A 16,777-nucleotide genomic window follows, 5' to 3' on the forward strand; every position below is an offset into this window, starting at 1 on the left:
GAGTATCATTGTGAACTCACAGATTTTTTAATATATTTTATCCATTTTAATTCAATACATTGTTCTTTTTAATGCTCAAATTGTCTCATCTTTAGCCAGTATGAGCCCCTTCACATTGATTCTTGAGTATTTTTGATATGACCTTGGTGGTCTTTGACAACTTTCTAAAGGGAACTGCTTTTAAACATTTTTTAAATTTAATTCTTGTAGATGACTTTAAATAATTTGCCACTTTCTGGACTTAACATCTTTAGATATTATGTTTGATTCCCAACTATAAAAAATGAAAATTTGGCTTCCCTTTTTTCCAGCAAATTGTTACTGGTGTTTGTTTGTTTGTTTGTTTTTCCAAGTTCTGAACCTTTTCTCCCTTCTAAATCTTTTAGTTTACCTTTACTTTTATAATGTCAAGTTAGTTAACATTCATATTTTGTTTGGTAACAATAATCAAATATTTTATGCCTTACCTGTAGGTTGATTCTATAATTTGAAAACCAATAATCACTTATTGTGGCTTATAAATATTGTTTATTGCTAAACCAACTACAGTGTTAAGATTGTAGATTCTTCTTTTTATGTAATGACCCATATGCCACTTGGTGGAAAATGTTTCTAGCATCAGAATTCTAAAGTGTCTCTCTTTCCTCATATTCTGTTAATTAAATGAAAAAGAATGAATATGTTTATTTCTTATCTGTACCGTAACTCTCTTATTGGTCTTGTTTTTCTTCTTGAGAAACAATGCTTATTCACTAATTATCAATACCTTTTGTGGCTCTCTGATTTATTAACACACCTTCAACTGTTTTGTCTCTTACAGACATTTCATGAACTCTGTTAACAATCTACTGCTCACCCCCTACCCTGTTCCCTTCACAGTTTGGCTTATCCTTTATGTAGTTCTTTTTAATGGGATCTTGAGAGAAAAAACAAATACATGTCTTAAATTTTTAAACTATATAATGTTATGCTAAAATTGTGTTTGTGTCACCTTTTATCTTTCCTAATTAAAGAACTTTAATTTTTTACCATTCTTAAACAAAACTGTCTCTAGAACCTGATTAATAATTTTTGTTGCTCTTTTTTGAAAAATGTTTAGTTCTTGTTACTAGCAGTTTGTAACTAATAGTTCAGAAGGCTATCATAAGTTAAAATATGGATAGATAAAATTGCACTTTTTAAAATAACTGATTAAGTTGAGCACATTGGGATGTTGTGTTTTGAATGTAGCTATGTGGTGCAGAGAAGTCAGTTGGGTATGGTTCAAAAGAAGGAAATAGTCAAGAAAAGGAGAGTAGATTTTATAGAATGATACAAAAAAAGATAATGTGGTTGATAATTTTTAATGTTCAAGTCCCAGAGACTTGCTCTGAGAGCCTTTCTTAACTAGAGAAAAGCATATTTAAATGATATATACCTGAAAATTGAGCCAAAGGTCAATATGAAAGTTTTATGTCAATAAATGTACATTTGTTATGTCATTTCAGCTTCTGAAAATTTTCCAGTACACTAACTTTGAAAAAAATCGAAATTACATCTTATCAACTCAAGATCGCCTTGTAGGGGGATTTGCCAAGTGGCCAGATAGTCATCCAGGTAATTTATTTTTTGTATAAATCCAGAGCAACTTTTCTTTTGTTTATATGTTGAGTAGATCTTCAAGCATCTTTGTCAGAAAGGGCATATGATAGAAAATTTAGCCACAATTTTAGACTTAGTTTATATAATAGGTTTTTAAAAGGTGAATTGTTTAACTTTAGAGTTGATTTAGGGTGTTGGGGAGTATAAAGGAAGGGCTTGATTATCAAAATATATTGATATAGTTTGCCTTTTTTCCTGCAAATATTTCACTTAGCAGTGTTTTGTTTTATTTAAGGCAATAAGCAGATGGTCTAAATGGTCCTTGTCCAAAATAGAACCATTTGGTTCATCCCAGATCTCAGGATTATTAGCTACCACTTAAGCTATGCAGAATAAATTGCTGTTAAATCCAAAAGGGGAACTAGTTCTTACTCTTTTCAGAAGTTATTAAATCAAAATTCACAAATCGTGAATACAGATGTCCCTCACTGTCCATATTCTTACCTGAATTTTGGCAGATTCATGTTATTTTTCTAGGTGAGTATTTTGCTATCTGAACGCTCAATGGTTAGTCACTCTAAAACTCAGGAACCAAATAGATTCACACAGTACAGTATTCCATGCTTTCCAAACTCAGGAATGGCATGGATGTGAAGAACAAAGGATTCTTTATTTCATAAGTTCTTTTAAATGGATTCTTCAGAAAAATGAAATATCTTTATTAATAATGACATTTCTCTAAAATATGTGGCTAATTCTGCTATTTTCCAGAAAGGCCTTATTCCAAGGTGCATGCTCTAATATAATAAAGTCAGTAATTACATGGATACTGTCTACAGGCCCCTCAGACCTAACCTGCCAACCCAATTCATTATCTCCATATTCTACCCTGCTCCAGGACTTTAGTGTCACTAGGTCCAAGTTCAGGCCTAGGATTCTGCAGAGGTCTTGTCAGTCTTCCTGCCTGTAATCTCGTGCCCCTCCTGTTGACACTTTGTGTTGTACATTTGCTTAAAGGGGAGGAGAAGAGTAAAAGCTCTTTTCAGACTCTCAAAGGGATCTCTAATGCAAAAACGATTGAGAACCTCTAATCTGAACTCTTCTATTAAATCTGTTAAAATCATTCAAAGACTTTCTTAACACTCAGAGTCAGCTGGCATGGCACACAGGTCCTCCCAAGATTTGGTTCTTCTCCCACCTCTCGCATAATTCTCAAGCTACTTGCCCCTCCCCATTATGTTTTCACCTCCAGCAAATTGAATCTACAGCTTCCAAAAAAAATCAGTTCAAGAGTTTGTTAAAAATAAGTCAGAATGCTGACACTTTTGATAAGCAAATTGGTAAGTATTAACTATAAATATATGAAACTAGATTCAAGGAATGATTATTTTTTGCAGCATTGCAGTAGAATCATGGTTTTTATTATTAGTCTAGAACCGCTTCAGCTCATCTCTTGTCATAGAACTGTTATGGTCTGAATACGTACCTGAATCAAAATACAAATAAAGGGCTCGTGGAATCATATTTTTGTTCCTGAAATGAACAGGATTATTTCCTCACATTCATATTTACTTGTATCTTTATGCAGAATATATTTATTTTAAAAATGTACAATGCTTTTAATTTCTTAAGCAAAATATTATTTAAAATTTTTTGGTATCTGTAACACATAGCTATAAATATGTTTAAAAAGTGCTTCAAGGAAACAGTTATTTTGGTATTGATTCCATTCTTTTCAGTCAGTGCATGATGCTAATTTAAAAAATAATGAACTGTTTTAACAGTTAATAGGAATAAGGGAGTGACAGTCTCTTGAAAAGTATTTCTTATATAAACATTGAAATACATTTTGAGTGTTAATAATAGCTTTTAAAAGAAAATTCTTGGAGCTTTTTTCCAGAGAGATCAGTTGCTAACTGTAACATTTGTGTAAATACTTGGATGTGATATTTTTTAGATATGTTACAGTGTCTTTAGATCCTATGCATTACAGAGCATAGAAGGTCTGTGTATGATAAATTGAATTTATGTGGAAAAGATCTGTTCCCAGACCTGTTTCAAAAATCAGTTTAACAAGAATTTTAAAAGTTAGCTTATTCCTGGTTCCAGTAAATTAATCTAGTAGCAGATTTGACACAAAGAGATTTTATATATATTTATAGAAAAAACAGGAAAAGAATCAAGTTTTATTATGAAGAAAACATATTTCAACATCTAAAGAGCTTGAATACATCACCACCTACAGATAAGGAGTTTTTTTTTTTTTAATTTATTTTTGAGGCTTTAAACATTTAACTTCTGGTTCATTGGTCCTTTTACAAAAATCCTCTTGAGAAAAAAAGTTTATTTTTGTATTACCTGGAAAATGTAAGATCCTATTTTATGTTATTCTGAATGTATTTCCTCTTTCTGTTGCATTTTTTCCTAGAAAAATTTTCTCATTTATAGACAAGAAAATTTGTTACTTTGTGCCTTTTGTAATTTTAGAATATCTGCAAGAAAAATATAATAGTACAGGTAAAATATAATTTATTTTTTGTGGTCTGAAAATTAGGAAAATTAGCCAGAGGAAACCTAAGCATTCTCTGAAAATGATACAGGAGGGGGTTAACATAGGCTTTCATTGGTGAAGTAACTTTTTCACAAATAACATTGAGTAAGCACAACTATTTGTCATTCCTGTTTGAAAAGTAAATATTTCTGTAAGTAAAACTTTCTCTTTAATTCTTTTGACAAAGTTTGACTTGGTAGGATGTTTTGAACTTTAATAGCTCATGAGGCCATAAATGATGGCCAATTCAAAAATAGAAAAAAACTTTGACTACTGCAAAATCTGTTTTTGGTAGTGTTTCCATAACTGCAGAGCTCTGAGGTCTTCAGAAATCCATATAAGGCTCTCAGGCAAGCAATAGCCTTGTGATTTCAGGGGCCATTTTAATGGAAGAAGGTTGCTGCCCGCTGAAAGATGGGAAACTGTAGTGAGGCCAGTGTAGAAGAACTGTTATGATATGAATGCGCATATTATTATAACCAAATAGAATGTGTGAATTTGTTTTTATTGTCAGGTCAAATTTTTTAGAATGACTGACATTACCCAAAATAGGAAAATTAAATATGGTACAGCATTCCAGATTGGGTTGTTTGCCTAAGCTTCTTTCTATATGGTTTAGAAACTGTCCGAGGTACAACTTAGAGAGGATGGGTAATGCTTCTTAGATTCAGAAATTTATTTTCATTTTTAAGAAAAAAAATTAATTTTACAATATGAAGCCCCTTGCTTCCATATTCTGTATTAAACAAAGGGATAACCTGTTAGAGGGAGAAGTCTTTTATATTACTGCTACTCTTTCTGTCTGTTCTTTAATCATAGAGGATGTTGGGAATGTCACTTCTTCAGCCAGGAACTGTTTTCTTTTTTAGTGATGATTTTCTTGAATAATAGATCATCTGATTTTGATCATCTGATTTTTAAAAATTTGGTGTTTGCGACTTTGAGAAAGCAAATATTTCAAAACCTGTAGTAAGTAGTTTTCTGAATTTATTTTTAATGTACTGATGGGCTCATAAGCAGCTAAAATATTTTGTAACATGTACAAATAAGAATGCCTGTTGTGATAAAAAAAAATGCCTTATTTTCAGATGCTTTGCATGCATACTTTGGAATTTGTGGCCTGTCACTAATGGAGGAAAGTGGCATTTGTAAAGTTCATCCTGCTCTGAATGTAAGCACACGGACTTCTGAACGCCTACGAGATCTCCATCAGAGTTGGAAAACCAAGGACTCTAAACAATGCTCAGAGAATGTACACATCTCCACATGACTGACTTTAGATTGGGAAGCGGGGTGGGGGGATTTGTAGCGTAACTGTAGCTCAAGGTTAAAAGCCATGTATAACCAAGTGTGCTCTTTTTTTCAGAGGTAGAGTCTTACAATCGAATCTTGTGCCGATGTCACTTTGGTATATGGTCTTGAGCCAGTAACCTTTGTACTAGGTTTCAAGAAAATCTTTGTTGGAGTTTGAACCACGGTGGACTCTGTTGTGGTTCTTAATGTTTATACTGTATTTCTAAGTTCTTTGAGGTAAATTAACTGTATGTATGTAGGTTTATCTTTTTAAAAAACTCTTCAGTACAAAATTGTATCATATTATAAAATGGACACAAATCTTCAAAAGAAGTTTACAGTTCACATAGCTGTGATAATCGGATGAACACTTAGTGATCATTTAAAAAGCTTGACTGCTGATGGTAGAACATTGCTTTAATGAATTAAGTATCTGGGATTATTCTTTGAAAACAGATGATCCCATAATTTTTAAAAAGAATGACTTATTTTGTCTTTTTCTTAAGTAAAATGTGCCAATTAAACTTTTGTGGCCTGTATAAATGAAAGTAACTTCATAGCAAAAATGAATAGGCTTAACTAATCTAATAATTTTCTAACAGATTGTTTTAAGAAGACTATTATGTAATTGAAGGAAAAGTAATTTAACTATGTGATCATGAATGGGAAAGTTTTGTGCTGTGTGGGTCATTTATTTTAGATGTTGCTGAGGTCAGTAATAGTTATGTTTGATTTTAATCTCAAATCATTAGTTGCTTTTTTGCAGAGAAAATAGTCATCTGTAAGGGAAGACATTTAGTGATTTTATTTTTCTGAGATACATGATATTGTAAAATGTACTTTTATAACTGAGTTATTTTTAGCCACTTGAATTTTTTTTCTTTAGTTTGTTGCCACTAGTGTGCTAGCTGCTCTAATTTGAAACTGATGGTTTTCTAATTTTTTCAAAGTAAATAAGTAAACATTTAAGTAAAAAAAAAAAAGAGCACCACTTAACTAAATTTAATGGTATCACTCCATACGTGGTCATTTATATTTTTGTATTTTCAGGTAAGTGGGAGGGAAACGTACTATTTAGGGGTTAAGGACTGGGATTTTGCTTTGTTTTGTTTTCTTCATTCTATGACCTAGCTAATTGTAATGAAGTTAAAGTCTTGGTGATAATAAATATTGGCTTATTAGTTTTAAAAGTATCAGTATAAAAATTAAATTACTACTATCACTGTTTAGGTATTGTAATACTTAAATTTTTATTTTTATTTCTTAGAGTAAAGAAAAAACCCTTAAATAATGGCCCTTCCCAAAGGAAATCTAGTGTATATTTGGAAAAATGGTTCATTTCTTATTGGCATGCTTAGTTTTAAACCTCAATTTGCCAAAGTCAACCTTTTTTTTAAAATTAGAAATAAATCCAATTTTCTGATGGTGGGGAAAAAATAAGCTTAACAACAGATGTCATCTTTCCATATGTTATTCCAGTTGCACCTGTTTAAGTCCTGACAAATTAGGACGTCTATGTCTCAAACTAAGTCATCTCTTAGACATGAGGAATTAAAATGGTATGTATGAACTATATAAAAACTATATAAAAAGCCCAAATTGTTTTTCCTGAATTGCCATTCATGGTTGGAATTGCCATATTAATAAATGAAGGAGAATTTCAAGGTTGGAGTATTTCATAAAACTATTAAGAAATATTTTCTAACTCCTTGTATAATTTAATAGCATAGGATTATATATTACAATATAATTCTAATTGATATACTTGTGAGAGGCCATCTTGTGAAACTTTATGGACCAGTGAATGTTCACATTCCACAGCAGCATATTGACCAAAACAGTACCAGGCCATTGTGAATTGTGGAGAAACTATTCATAACTTTTGTAAATAGTTACTCACCACAAAAAAAAGTATTAATAAATTATAAGCAATACTTTTTATATATATACATATATACATATGTGTGTGTGTGTGTATATATATGTATGTATATATATATATTTTGTTCTTTGGCAGTGGTGATAGAACGAAAAGGAGAATATGAAGTCTTGAGTAAATCTATTCCCTGTGCTCTGCCTCCTATCCCTAGTATGGTATTTTTTAGAAGATGATAGGAGAAACTTTGTTTTGAGCACATGTATGAAAACAAGATGAATCAGGTCATATAGCTGTTTATCATTTACAGTGTTTTTAGATTTGACCTATAATATATATACATTTTTATTAGATCTTTAAATAATTATTTATCAATATTTAAAATCAGATAGAAATTTTAGTGAAAGTGGTATATAATTAGAAACTGGATAATATTGAGAGTCAATTTAGTAAGGAGGTGCTCTGGACTTGGGTTTAAATCCCAGACTGTGAGTTCACCAGTGAAATCTTGAGCCCTAACTTCCCCTTTGATAAAATGAGGGAGGAGAAATCTAAGTCATGAGTTTGTCTGAGGATTAAATGAGATAATACATATTAAGTACTTAACCTAGTACCTGAAATGCAGTAAATTCTTAGTTATAATTTCTGTCATAACCATCATAAAATTGTTATTTAAACCTCTTTTCTCTAACAGAGACCTTACAGATCTCTCAAGGAAGATGATGGCTTCTTTTTTGTAGTTTTTTTTAATCTCCCCAGAAGAATACAGAATAACTAGGATAGCCACATATCCTAGTCTGCAAAACTAGGTGTCACGGTGTCCCCATGAACTTCAAAATATAATTTTATAAGGACAAACCACTAACCAACATCATTTTAGCATCCTTGTGGGAGGAAGTAAAAGGCAGGCAGCTGCTTTCTGACAGCCATGAGAATAGAACTGTAACATTGCCCACAGTTTCTCTCTAGAAAGTTCAGTGGCCCCATCTGAGAACAAAAGCTGAAACTGGGAGGGCTTCTATAGGTCCCTGTTAGCTAAGTGTTAGAGCAGTGTAGTACAGTCTGATGACTATGCTAGAGCAGTCCGAGCCCTGTCCTGTATACATCTTAAAACTAACAAGACAAAGCCTAGGTAGAATTAGAATCCATATTGGACAGAACTGTCAATAGGATAAAGAGAAGAGAGTCCAGGTAAGCATTGGGAGGGAAAGCCAATATACATAGACATTATATCTGGACATGTATAATTTTTAAAAGTACTTTGTGAAGATGAAACAAAAGCTTTAGGGCCATAGAGCGAAGAAAAGTCATCCTAGGGTACCCTTCCCTCCTCAAATTACAAGAAAACTCAATTCACACTCACACACACAAATGAGAAGGATTACAATCAAATCTCATTTAATTTTAATAAACAAGAGAATAAGCAGACCAGTATCCCTACAGACGATGAAAGTACATCAGAAGGACATGACCACAAGACTGATGAAAGCCTAATTTTTTTTAAAAAAGCCATTATGATAGGAAATTTATAGTTTTAGAACTATATCAATAAAAATGGGAAAAGCTAAAAATTAAGCAACGAAGTCTTAAAAACTGGGTGAAAAAGCAAATTTCCAGAAGTAAGTAGAAGGAAAGGATTAATAAAAAGGGGGAAGGCCATAAGGTAAGATAGATAAGTCACTGGCCAACTTACTCAAGAGAAGAAGGGAGGAAGCAAAAACGAATATCTAAATGACAAGAGAACCATAAAGTAAGGAAATTTTCAAAATTATAACACTACTTTGAATAATTTTATATAATAAATTAGAAAATAATAACTTTAGAAAAATGCAAATTGCCAAGATTTACCCTAGTAGATACATACAGAAATTCAAAACAAATGTGCACTTTACAAAAAGCATCAGGCCCAGATTGTTTCAAGGGTTTTTCTACCAAACCTTCATGATTAAATAATCCCAGCGTTGTTTAAACAATTCCAGGGGCTATAAAAAGAATCTTGAATCTCAGAGGGCAAAAAACACAAAAAAGACTTTCAAATTCATCTTATAAAGTGAATATGATAGCATTGTTTCTAAAACCTGGCAGATAGTACCAAAGAGAAAACTATAGATCGCTCTCACAAATATATCAGTGCAAAAATGTTAACAGTATACTAGCAAACAATTCAATGGCACTTTTAAAAAGTAATGTCATGAGAAAGCTGGGTTTATTACAGGAATGCAAGAGTAATTTAATATTGGACAACCCATTAATTTCATCATAAAAGAGTCGAGAAAAATCATATGGTTATCTCCATCTTTGTAGAAAAGACATTTAGCAAAATTGAGTGCTCATTAAATATAGTCAGTTAAGTAGAAATTGATGAGTAATTTATTGGCATTTTATCTGCTCAAACCCAGCATCTTAACAAGAGGCTTTCCAACCAAATTCAGGAGCAAAGCCCATTGTCTCCTCTACTTTGTGTTGGGGGATTTAGTCAAATGAAATTGGAAAAAAGAAAACAGACATGTGAATTGAAAAGAAAGAGGAAAACTATTTGCAGGTAAGATTTTATATCTGGAAAACCCAAAGGGATTTGTTAAAAAACTATAAGAGAACTAACTTAGTAAAGTAGCATTCGCTTATAATTAACATACAAATGTCAGTAGCCTTTACCAGGCACAAAAGAGTGCATACTGTGATTCCATTTAGACGAAGTTCAAAATGAGCAAAATGATCTATGGTGTCAGAAATAAACACCCCATTTCAGTCACTACCTCCTTCCTCAAAGGTAAGCACTATCATGACTTGAATCACTATCAGTTTTGTCTGTTTCTGAACTTTTTATAAGTGGAATCATAATCAACACATTGTTTTTCAGCTGGTTTTTTTTGCTCCACAAGGACTGGAAGAGTACAAAGCAGCTTCTGTGGTGCTGGCGACGTTCTGTTTCATGATCTAGGTGCTGGTTACATAGGTGCATTCACTTTATGAATATTTATCAAGCTGTACACTTAGGATTTGTGCACTTTTCTGTATGTAGTTCAATAAAAATGTTTACTAAAAAGAATAAAATATATATACACACAAACCTAAAGTAGTTAGAAGATATGCTTGAAGAGATCTTTTACGATTGCAAAAAGAGAAAGAAACGTTTATGTAAACTTAAGACATGTCCAAATGTGTACAAGGAAAGCTTCCAAAAAATAAAGACATTCTGTCTCGAAAGACAGAAGAGTCTTGAACAAGTGAGAAGATGTATATACTATATTCTTAGATAACATCAAAACATGTTTCTTTCCTCAGGTTTATAAATTTAATGCTATCCTAAAAAAATTGTGTTTTTGTTTTTGAGAGAACATGCAAGAATAGATATGGACACTGAAAAAGAATAATAGTGAGCAGGAACTGACCCTGCCATTAAAACATGCTCATGAATCTTCCATGATTAAAAATTTAGTATTGACAAATGAGTAGTCCAGTGGAACGGAAAAAAAATTCCTGAAATAGACCCAATGGCATATTAGAAGACAATAAAGGTAGCATCTCAGTAGTTAAAGGTGAACTTTTACTTAAGTAGTATTGGAATGACTAGTGCTCAGTTATTCAGATTATTTACCTATGTTGTTTGAAGAGTATATAGTTTTTTTTACTTTGAAACTTCTTTTTTACAATGAGCATTTATTATTCTTACAATTCAAAAAATAGAAGAGATGCTGATGATCCTCTCCCCACCTCTATCCCCAGCCTATCCGTCCTAAAAATAACCACAACTGTTGTGTAAATCCTTTGGACTTTTCATCACTCTCTCTCTCTCCATACATACAGATGTAGATTTGTTTAAAAAGCGGTAGGTTTAAGCACTAGTCCTCCCAATACCATATGCGTACGTCCACAGATATACACAAAAGAATATGAGATACTGTGTAGGCTGTACTGTAACTTTTGTCCGTTCCACGACATATGAGTGCCTCTCAAGAGCCATACTTTGCTTTAAATAGCTACATGGTATTGCATTGCATAAATGTATCATATGGCTGTAAGATGCATGACAATGTATCATTGCCTACTTACATGATTTCTTTAAGCTAGATGTATAGATGTGGAATGGCTGGGACAAAGGGAGGGCACGTTTTAAATTCTGATAGCTTTTGCCACATTGCTTTCTAAGAAGGTTGTACTGGTGCATGCTCCCTTGACACAGATTTTTAAATGAGTTAGTAGCTTAGTTCCTCATTTTACCAATTATAAATCTGAGGCCCAATGATGAATGAACTCATGCAAGATTGAATATATATGTATATGTGTGTGTGTGTGTGTGTGTATTTGTGGTAATGCTGCAACTAGAGTGCATGTTTCTGTCTCTAGGACAGGGATCTTCTTTTCATGTCATAACAATTCTTTGACTGAAGTGTTCATCCTTTTGCTTCTTTTCACATTTTTCCAGATGTTTAATCCTAATAACATTTCATTAAAGCTCCTACCAAGGCTTTAAATGAAGAATTGTCATGAAAAGTAGATGTGGGATTTTTTTAATTGATTGATAGTGCACTGCAGTTACATAAGATGTTATCATTGGAGAAGCTGGGTGATGGGTACATGGGGCCTCTCCAGAGTTTACAACTTCTTGTGGGTCTGTAAATTTTTCAAAATTAAAATTGTTTTTTTTTTTAAGTATGTGTGGGAACATGAAAGGCACATAAAATTCATGGGAGATAACTATGAGCTTAGGCTCAAAGCCGGTTCCCCCCTCACTTAATGAGCAAGTCAGGGAATTTGGTATAGCTTTATGTAATCTCTAAAGGGTGAAGGAAAATAATCACTAAAATAATCAATTTGATAACGTATACCTAAGTAGCTTGCTAGAACATGGATTTTTGTTGTTCCATTTGAATTTTAGTGATTGAGTACCACACTAGAATATTCTGCTAGAGAATACTTTTTTTTTTATGCTACAGATGATACTATGGAAGATTATTCAGTGGTTAAATTTTAGAAATATGCATATAAGAATACCTATTCAAGCAATACCTTTTACTTTTATGACTCTTGATACTTATTTTAATATTTCTCATATTAAGGTTATTTCTAGCTCACAAATGTTACTGTGAACATCATATTTTTTTTCCCCTATGGAGTTCCTAGATTATAGGGAGTGTACTTTAAAGATACTAGTGGTACCTGTTACGTTGCCATTCAAAAACAGTGTAATCATTCATAAACTCACCAGCAGGGTATTAGAGTATCTGTTTCCTCGTATCTTCTGCAACACTAGACGTTAATAATTGTAAAGTTTTTTTCATTCTACATGGGGAAAAAAAGATATTCCCTTGTTGATAACACATGTAGAAAGCAAGTCTAAGTTTGGGGGGGAAGGTCGTTCTTTGTAAATGCTGTATGAATGAATGATGCATAATCTATGTTGAGAGTAAAATCAGAATGATGTCTTTCCATTAATTTAGGACTTAACAGCAGTAGTTTACAGTGTGTGGTCTGCAGGCAGAACCTTGGCATCACCTGAGAACTTTCAGAAATGCAAATTCTCTGGCCCTACGTAAGACCTACTCGTTTTGGAAACTGGGGGTGGGATCAGCTATGTTTTAACAAGCCCTCCAGGTGACTCTGATACACACTCAGATTTGAGAACCAATCGTTGATTTAGAAGAAGCGGCTTCAGCAGGAGAAGCAAGTAAGAATCCCATATCATTTGCAAATTTAAATTTTAAAAAGTTTTAGTTAACCATAAGCTCAGTGTGATTCAATAGTGTGATCTTTACTCCCACCCTGAAAAAGCTAGTATGATCTTGTCTGTGGTAGTCGGGTTGAAATGTGATGAATACTCAGCTATGCAAAGAAAATGCCACATTTAGTTTCTCAAATGGACTCATTCTTCATTTCCCCATCTTTTTTGGCTATCAGGGTAGGAAAGTCTAGGGAGTGGGACCATTTAAATTTGTCAGCTAATAATTTCAGTCTCTTCTGATGTCAGTGTCTTTTTTTCTCTCCTGTTCCTTGTTGTCTGGGTGTATGTGCCTCCAGGCGGTTGGTGGGGGCCTCTCTTGCAGGTTGCTGCTCTGGTCTGGTCCCTGTCCTGGTGCCTACTGAGGTATCTGCCGTTGGTCAAGTGTGGCCTTTCGAGGTGGGTTGCTGCCATGTGCCAGACTGCACAGTCCCAGCACTTGGCCTCTTTGCTCTAATCCCAGGCCCCTGGCAATCTCCCTAATTTTAGCGACTCCATATCTGCTTCCTCCAGCCCTCTACACACATGACACACACATACACACACACATACACCCTCCCTCCCTCATCTCTTTGGCCTGTGCAGAAACTCCTAGATCTTTATGCCTGAAGCATTGTCTTCATTTCATATATCTGGCAACCTCCCTCCCCTCCCCCCACTGCGATGCTACTGAGCCACCCTGGATATAGAGGTAAAACAAGTCGTACCAAGTAATTGTGCATAGCATAAATGTACAGTTAACATCATTTTCCAACCCAGGCCATGATTTGGCAGTGGGTGCTGCTGGGCTGAAGCAGAACCAGCAAAGGGAAAAGAATTCTCCCTGGCTTGCTAGCTTGCCAGCTTGCCAGCTCTGGCCTTCAGTCATTATGGATCGCCAGAGAATGCACATCCACTTTCTCTTGGAAAGAGTGTAAGGGATGTCTCTTTCACCCCTACTTGATCTCTCTTCATGCACCTGCACCTTCTCCATCTGAACGCAAGATTTCTCTTTACTCCACACTTTCTGAGTCAGGCCATCTTTGCTCTCATCATGTGTCCAGACTCCTGCCCTACCAACATCCCCCTACCAAGTGTCCCAAAGAACCTGAGACTGGAAGGCCAGGTTCAAGTTTAGAAATCTTGGCCTCATCCAGGTTCCCAGCTTGTGGCCAGCCCTCTCTCCACACCCTAGGTACCCTCGCACACCTTGAGGAGCTCCCTGATGCCTATGATAATTCTGCATCACCTCCAACTCCCCCAGACAGCTGCTCCATCATCATACCTTGCACCAAAGAGTGTACACACACTCTGACAGCACAGTCCAAAAAGGACCCAGGAGAGAAGCCCATGAAGGCCCTGGAAATGGGCCCAGGAATTCTGGGATCTCTGGTACCTGGGACATGGTCTAGAAAGGGGGCCCACCAATCCCTCAACTCATGGGGAGCCCTGGAATGGGGTCCTCTAAAGTACAAGGACCCCTCTTGTCCAGATCTAAGGGCAGTACTGTCAGGCTACCAGCCCCTGTGTTGCTAGTTTCCTCCACACCTGTCTAGATACCACTACTAGGCTTCCATACACCTCTCCTCTGCCCATCTCTTTCATCCTTTCCACAATTTTCCAGGGCTGGGAACAATAAGGTTTCTCCCCTTTGTTTGTGACAGGGACTTTCCTTTCTTCATTTCCCAGGGTCTCTACCATTACCTTGACATTTTAATTGGAATTTAATTTAGAAAATCTTTTCTCAAGTAACAAAGCCTGGTTTTATTATTCTTATTTTGCTGCAAACTCTAGAGCTGTTTATTTCTTCCCTTTCTCCTTGGTGTAATATATACTAAACCTTTCAAGGTAAATGAGTACCTCTGGTGAAACAGGAAATGCAAAGGGAAAGAAACACATCACAGTTTTTCTAAGTATCCCTGCCTATTAAAGTGTCACTTTAATAGAAGTAGGGCAGCTAAAATGAATGAGGTGATGACATCACTGTGCTCTGTACAGTCAGGTTCTAAATACCACATATTAAAAAGGGCAGAAGTAGGAAGACCGGGCTTTCCAGGGAGCAAGAGAGAAATGAGCCTTATTCACCATATTCAAATATTTAGAGAGCTGTTCTGTGGAAGATGTTTAGATTCAGTGCCAACTCCAGAATTTGTTAGGTGGGGGGCTCTGGGAGTGGCCATCAGTAAGAAGGTGTGGCTTAGAGAATTTGCTGGGAAGGTGATTTGCATATCACCAAACCCTCTTTGTTTATTATGCATTTATTTGAGCTGGCTTTAGAGAGAGCGGGTGAAGGTTACAGGTCAATCTTTTTGTATACCCCTCCTTAGTCACAACTGGCTTCTCCAGTAACTGGACTGCTCAGAACTGTTAAGCATGCGCAACATGCTGTGTCACCCCTAGCTGGCCCGGGCTATGTCCAACACTGGAGAAGGAAGATATTTTTATTGAAAACATTGAGGAAGTTGGGGTTGGCTCAATGTTAGTTATATTGAAACATTTATATTTTATCTCTACATCCCTCATAGATGAAACCTAAAAATGCAGGAAGAATTTCTAAGTGGAAGGCCTATTAATATCTAAGCAGACAAATGAGTTTCAGGAAGCACTGCTTGTAATACAGTTTTTCAAACATTGTGCTACGTCCTCGGAGAAGAGGAAACACAGATTACAGAACACAGAGCTCCAAACCAAATGATTTCAGCTTTCATTTCTACAACAGGCAGTCATCAACATTACTGTAGTGTCTAAATGAGTTCAGAGAGCTCACTCTACTAAAGTGAGATTTTATTTAAGTCAGAGGAGACTGCAAACTGGGTTGTAACTTTTGAATGTTTCATACTCGTAGCATTTATGGAAGATACAACGCTTCTTCTCGGCTTATAAATATTTAATACCATAATGGAAGTTATTCATTAAATGTTAATAGTCAGCATAGCATCTATCTGGAATATGCTTTTCCCCAGAGTTCTACGATAGAGTATTTGTGGAGAGAGAAGGTGGTAAGAGGGCCATCAATGAAGACTTTTGCCTGGGTGAAAAAGAAATGTCTTTCCCTCTGGTTCATTTTTATTTTGGAATATTATTATATCTCATTTCAACTATATTTCACTGTTGTTTGAACAGAGGGCAGAAATTGTCAAATGAGGACACAATTGAAAAAATTCTGACTTACAGGAAATTTATTTCAAAGATTTATTTCCTTTATAAATTACCCAGACTCTGGGTAATTTAGCTTCAGGAGATCCGATAACTTTCATGTTTTCCCCTTAAACACACAGAACAACAAGAGCTTCAAGGTCACATGGCACAGGTGGAGAGTGACTGTCACTGCCCAGGCCAGCAGACTAAAGGGTGCTGCAAGTGTCCTCGTGCTTTTCAATCACTGAGATGTCTGTCTTTCCTATTTTTCTAAAGGTAAGCATTCATATCAGAAAAACTTTAAACAGGACAAAATGAGTGCTGTTGATGAGAAGGTCTCCCTCCCACACTCACCCCCATTCTGCTGCCCTCTGTAGAGACAACACGTGTGGCCAGCTCCATTTATAGAAATGGATCTGCAGATGCAACCACATATGTGTGAATGTGTTTGTACTTGTACGCTTATAAATGGTGATCCCCAGACCAATCAGCTCTGCAGAAATTCAAGTTTTCATTCACTGGGCACAGCCTGGCATTTCTCTATTCCAAATAGCTATTAAAATTTATTAGGAAAAATGAGCAATTTAATAATCTTTGTAATATTCTGAGAAAAGACTAAGGAATGACTTAAAATAACTCA

General features: G+C 35.0%; 1 protein-coding gene across 5 annotated transcripts in view; it reads left to right on the top strand.

The window, feature by feature from the left end:
- The window catches only part of PGGT1B (protein geranylgeranyltransferase type I subunit beta), a 78,622-nt gene that overhangs the window by 36,400 nt on the left and 25,445 nt on the right, over window positions 1-16,777 (top strand). The window contains exons 8-12 of one of the 5 annotated variants that reach the window (XM_072958075.1): window positions 1,488-1,596; window positions 5,221-10,819; window positions 12,743-12,969; window positions 13,320-13,419; window positions 16,278-16,413. In XM_072958075.1, the coding sequence (XP_072814176.1) occupies window positions 1,488-1,596; window positions 5,221-5,402 (291 nt within the window). In that variant the 3' untranslated portion in view covers window positions 5,403-10,819; window positions 12,743-12,969; window positions 13,320-13,419; window positions 16,278-16,413. Of the gene's footprint in view, window positions 1-1,487; window positions 1,597-5,001; window positions 5,102-5,220; window positions 10,820-12,742; window positions 12,970-13,319; window positions 13,420-16,277; window positions 16,414-16,777 lie in introns of those variants that run through there. The other 4 variants (XM_072958077.1, XM_072958080.1, XM_072958078.1 and 1 more) reach the window with 4 other exon arrangements.

The sequence above is a fragment of the Vicugna pacos genome, chromosome 3 (assembly GCF_048564905.1).
Source record: "Vicugna pacos chromosome 3, VicPac4, whole genome shotgun sequence".
Lineage (NCBI taxonomy): Eukaryota > Metazoa > Chordata > Mammalia > Artiodactyla > Camelidae > Vicugna > Vicugna pacos.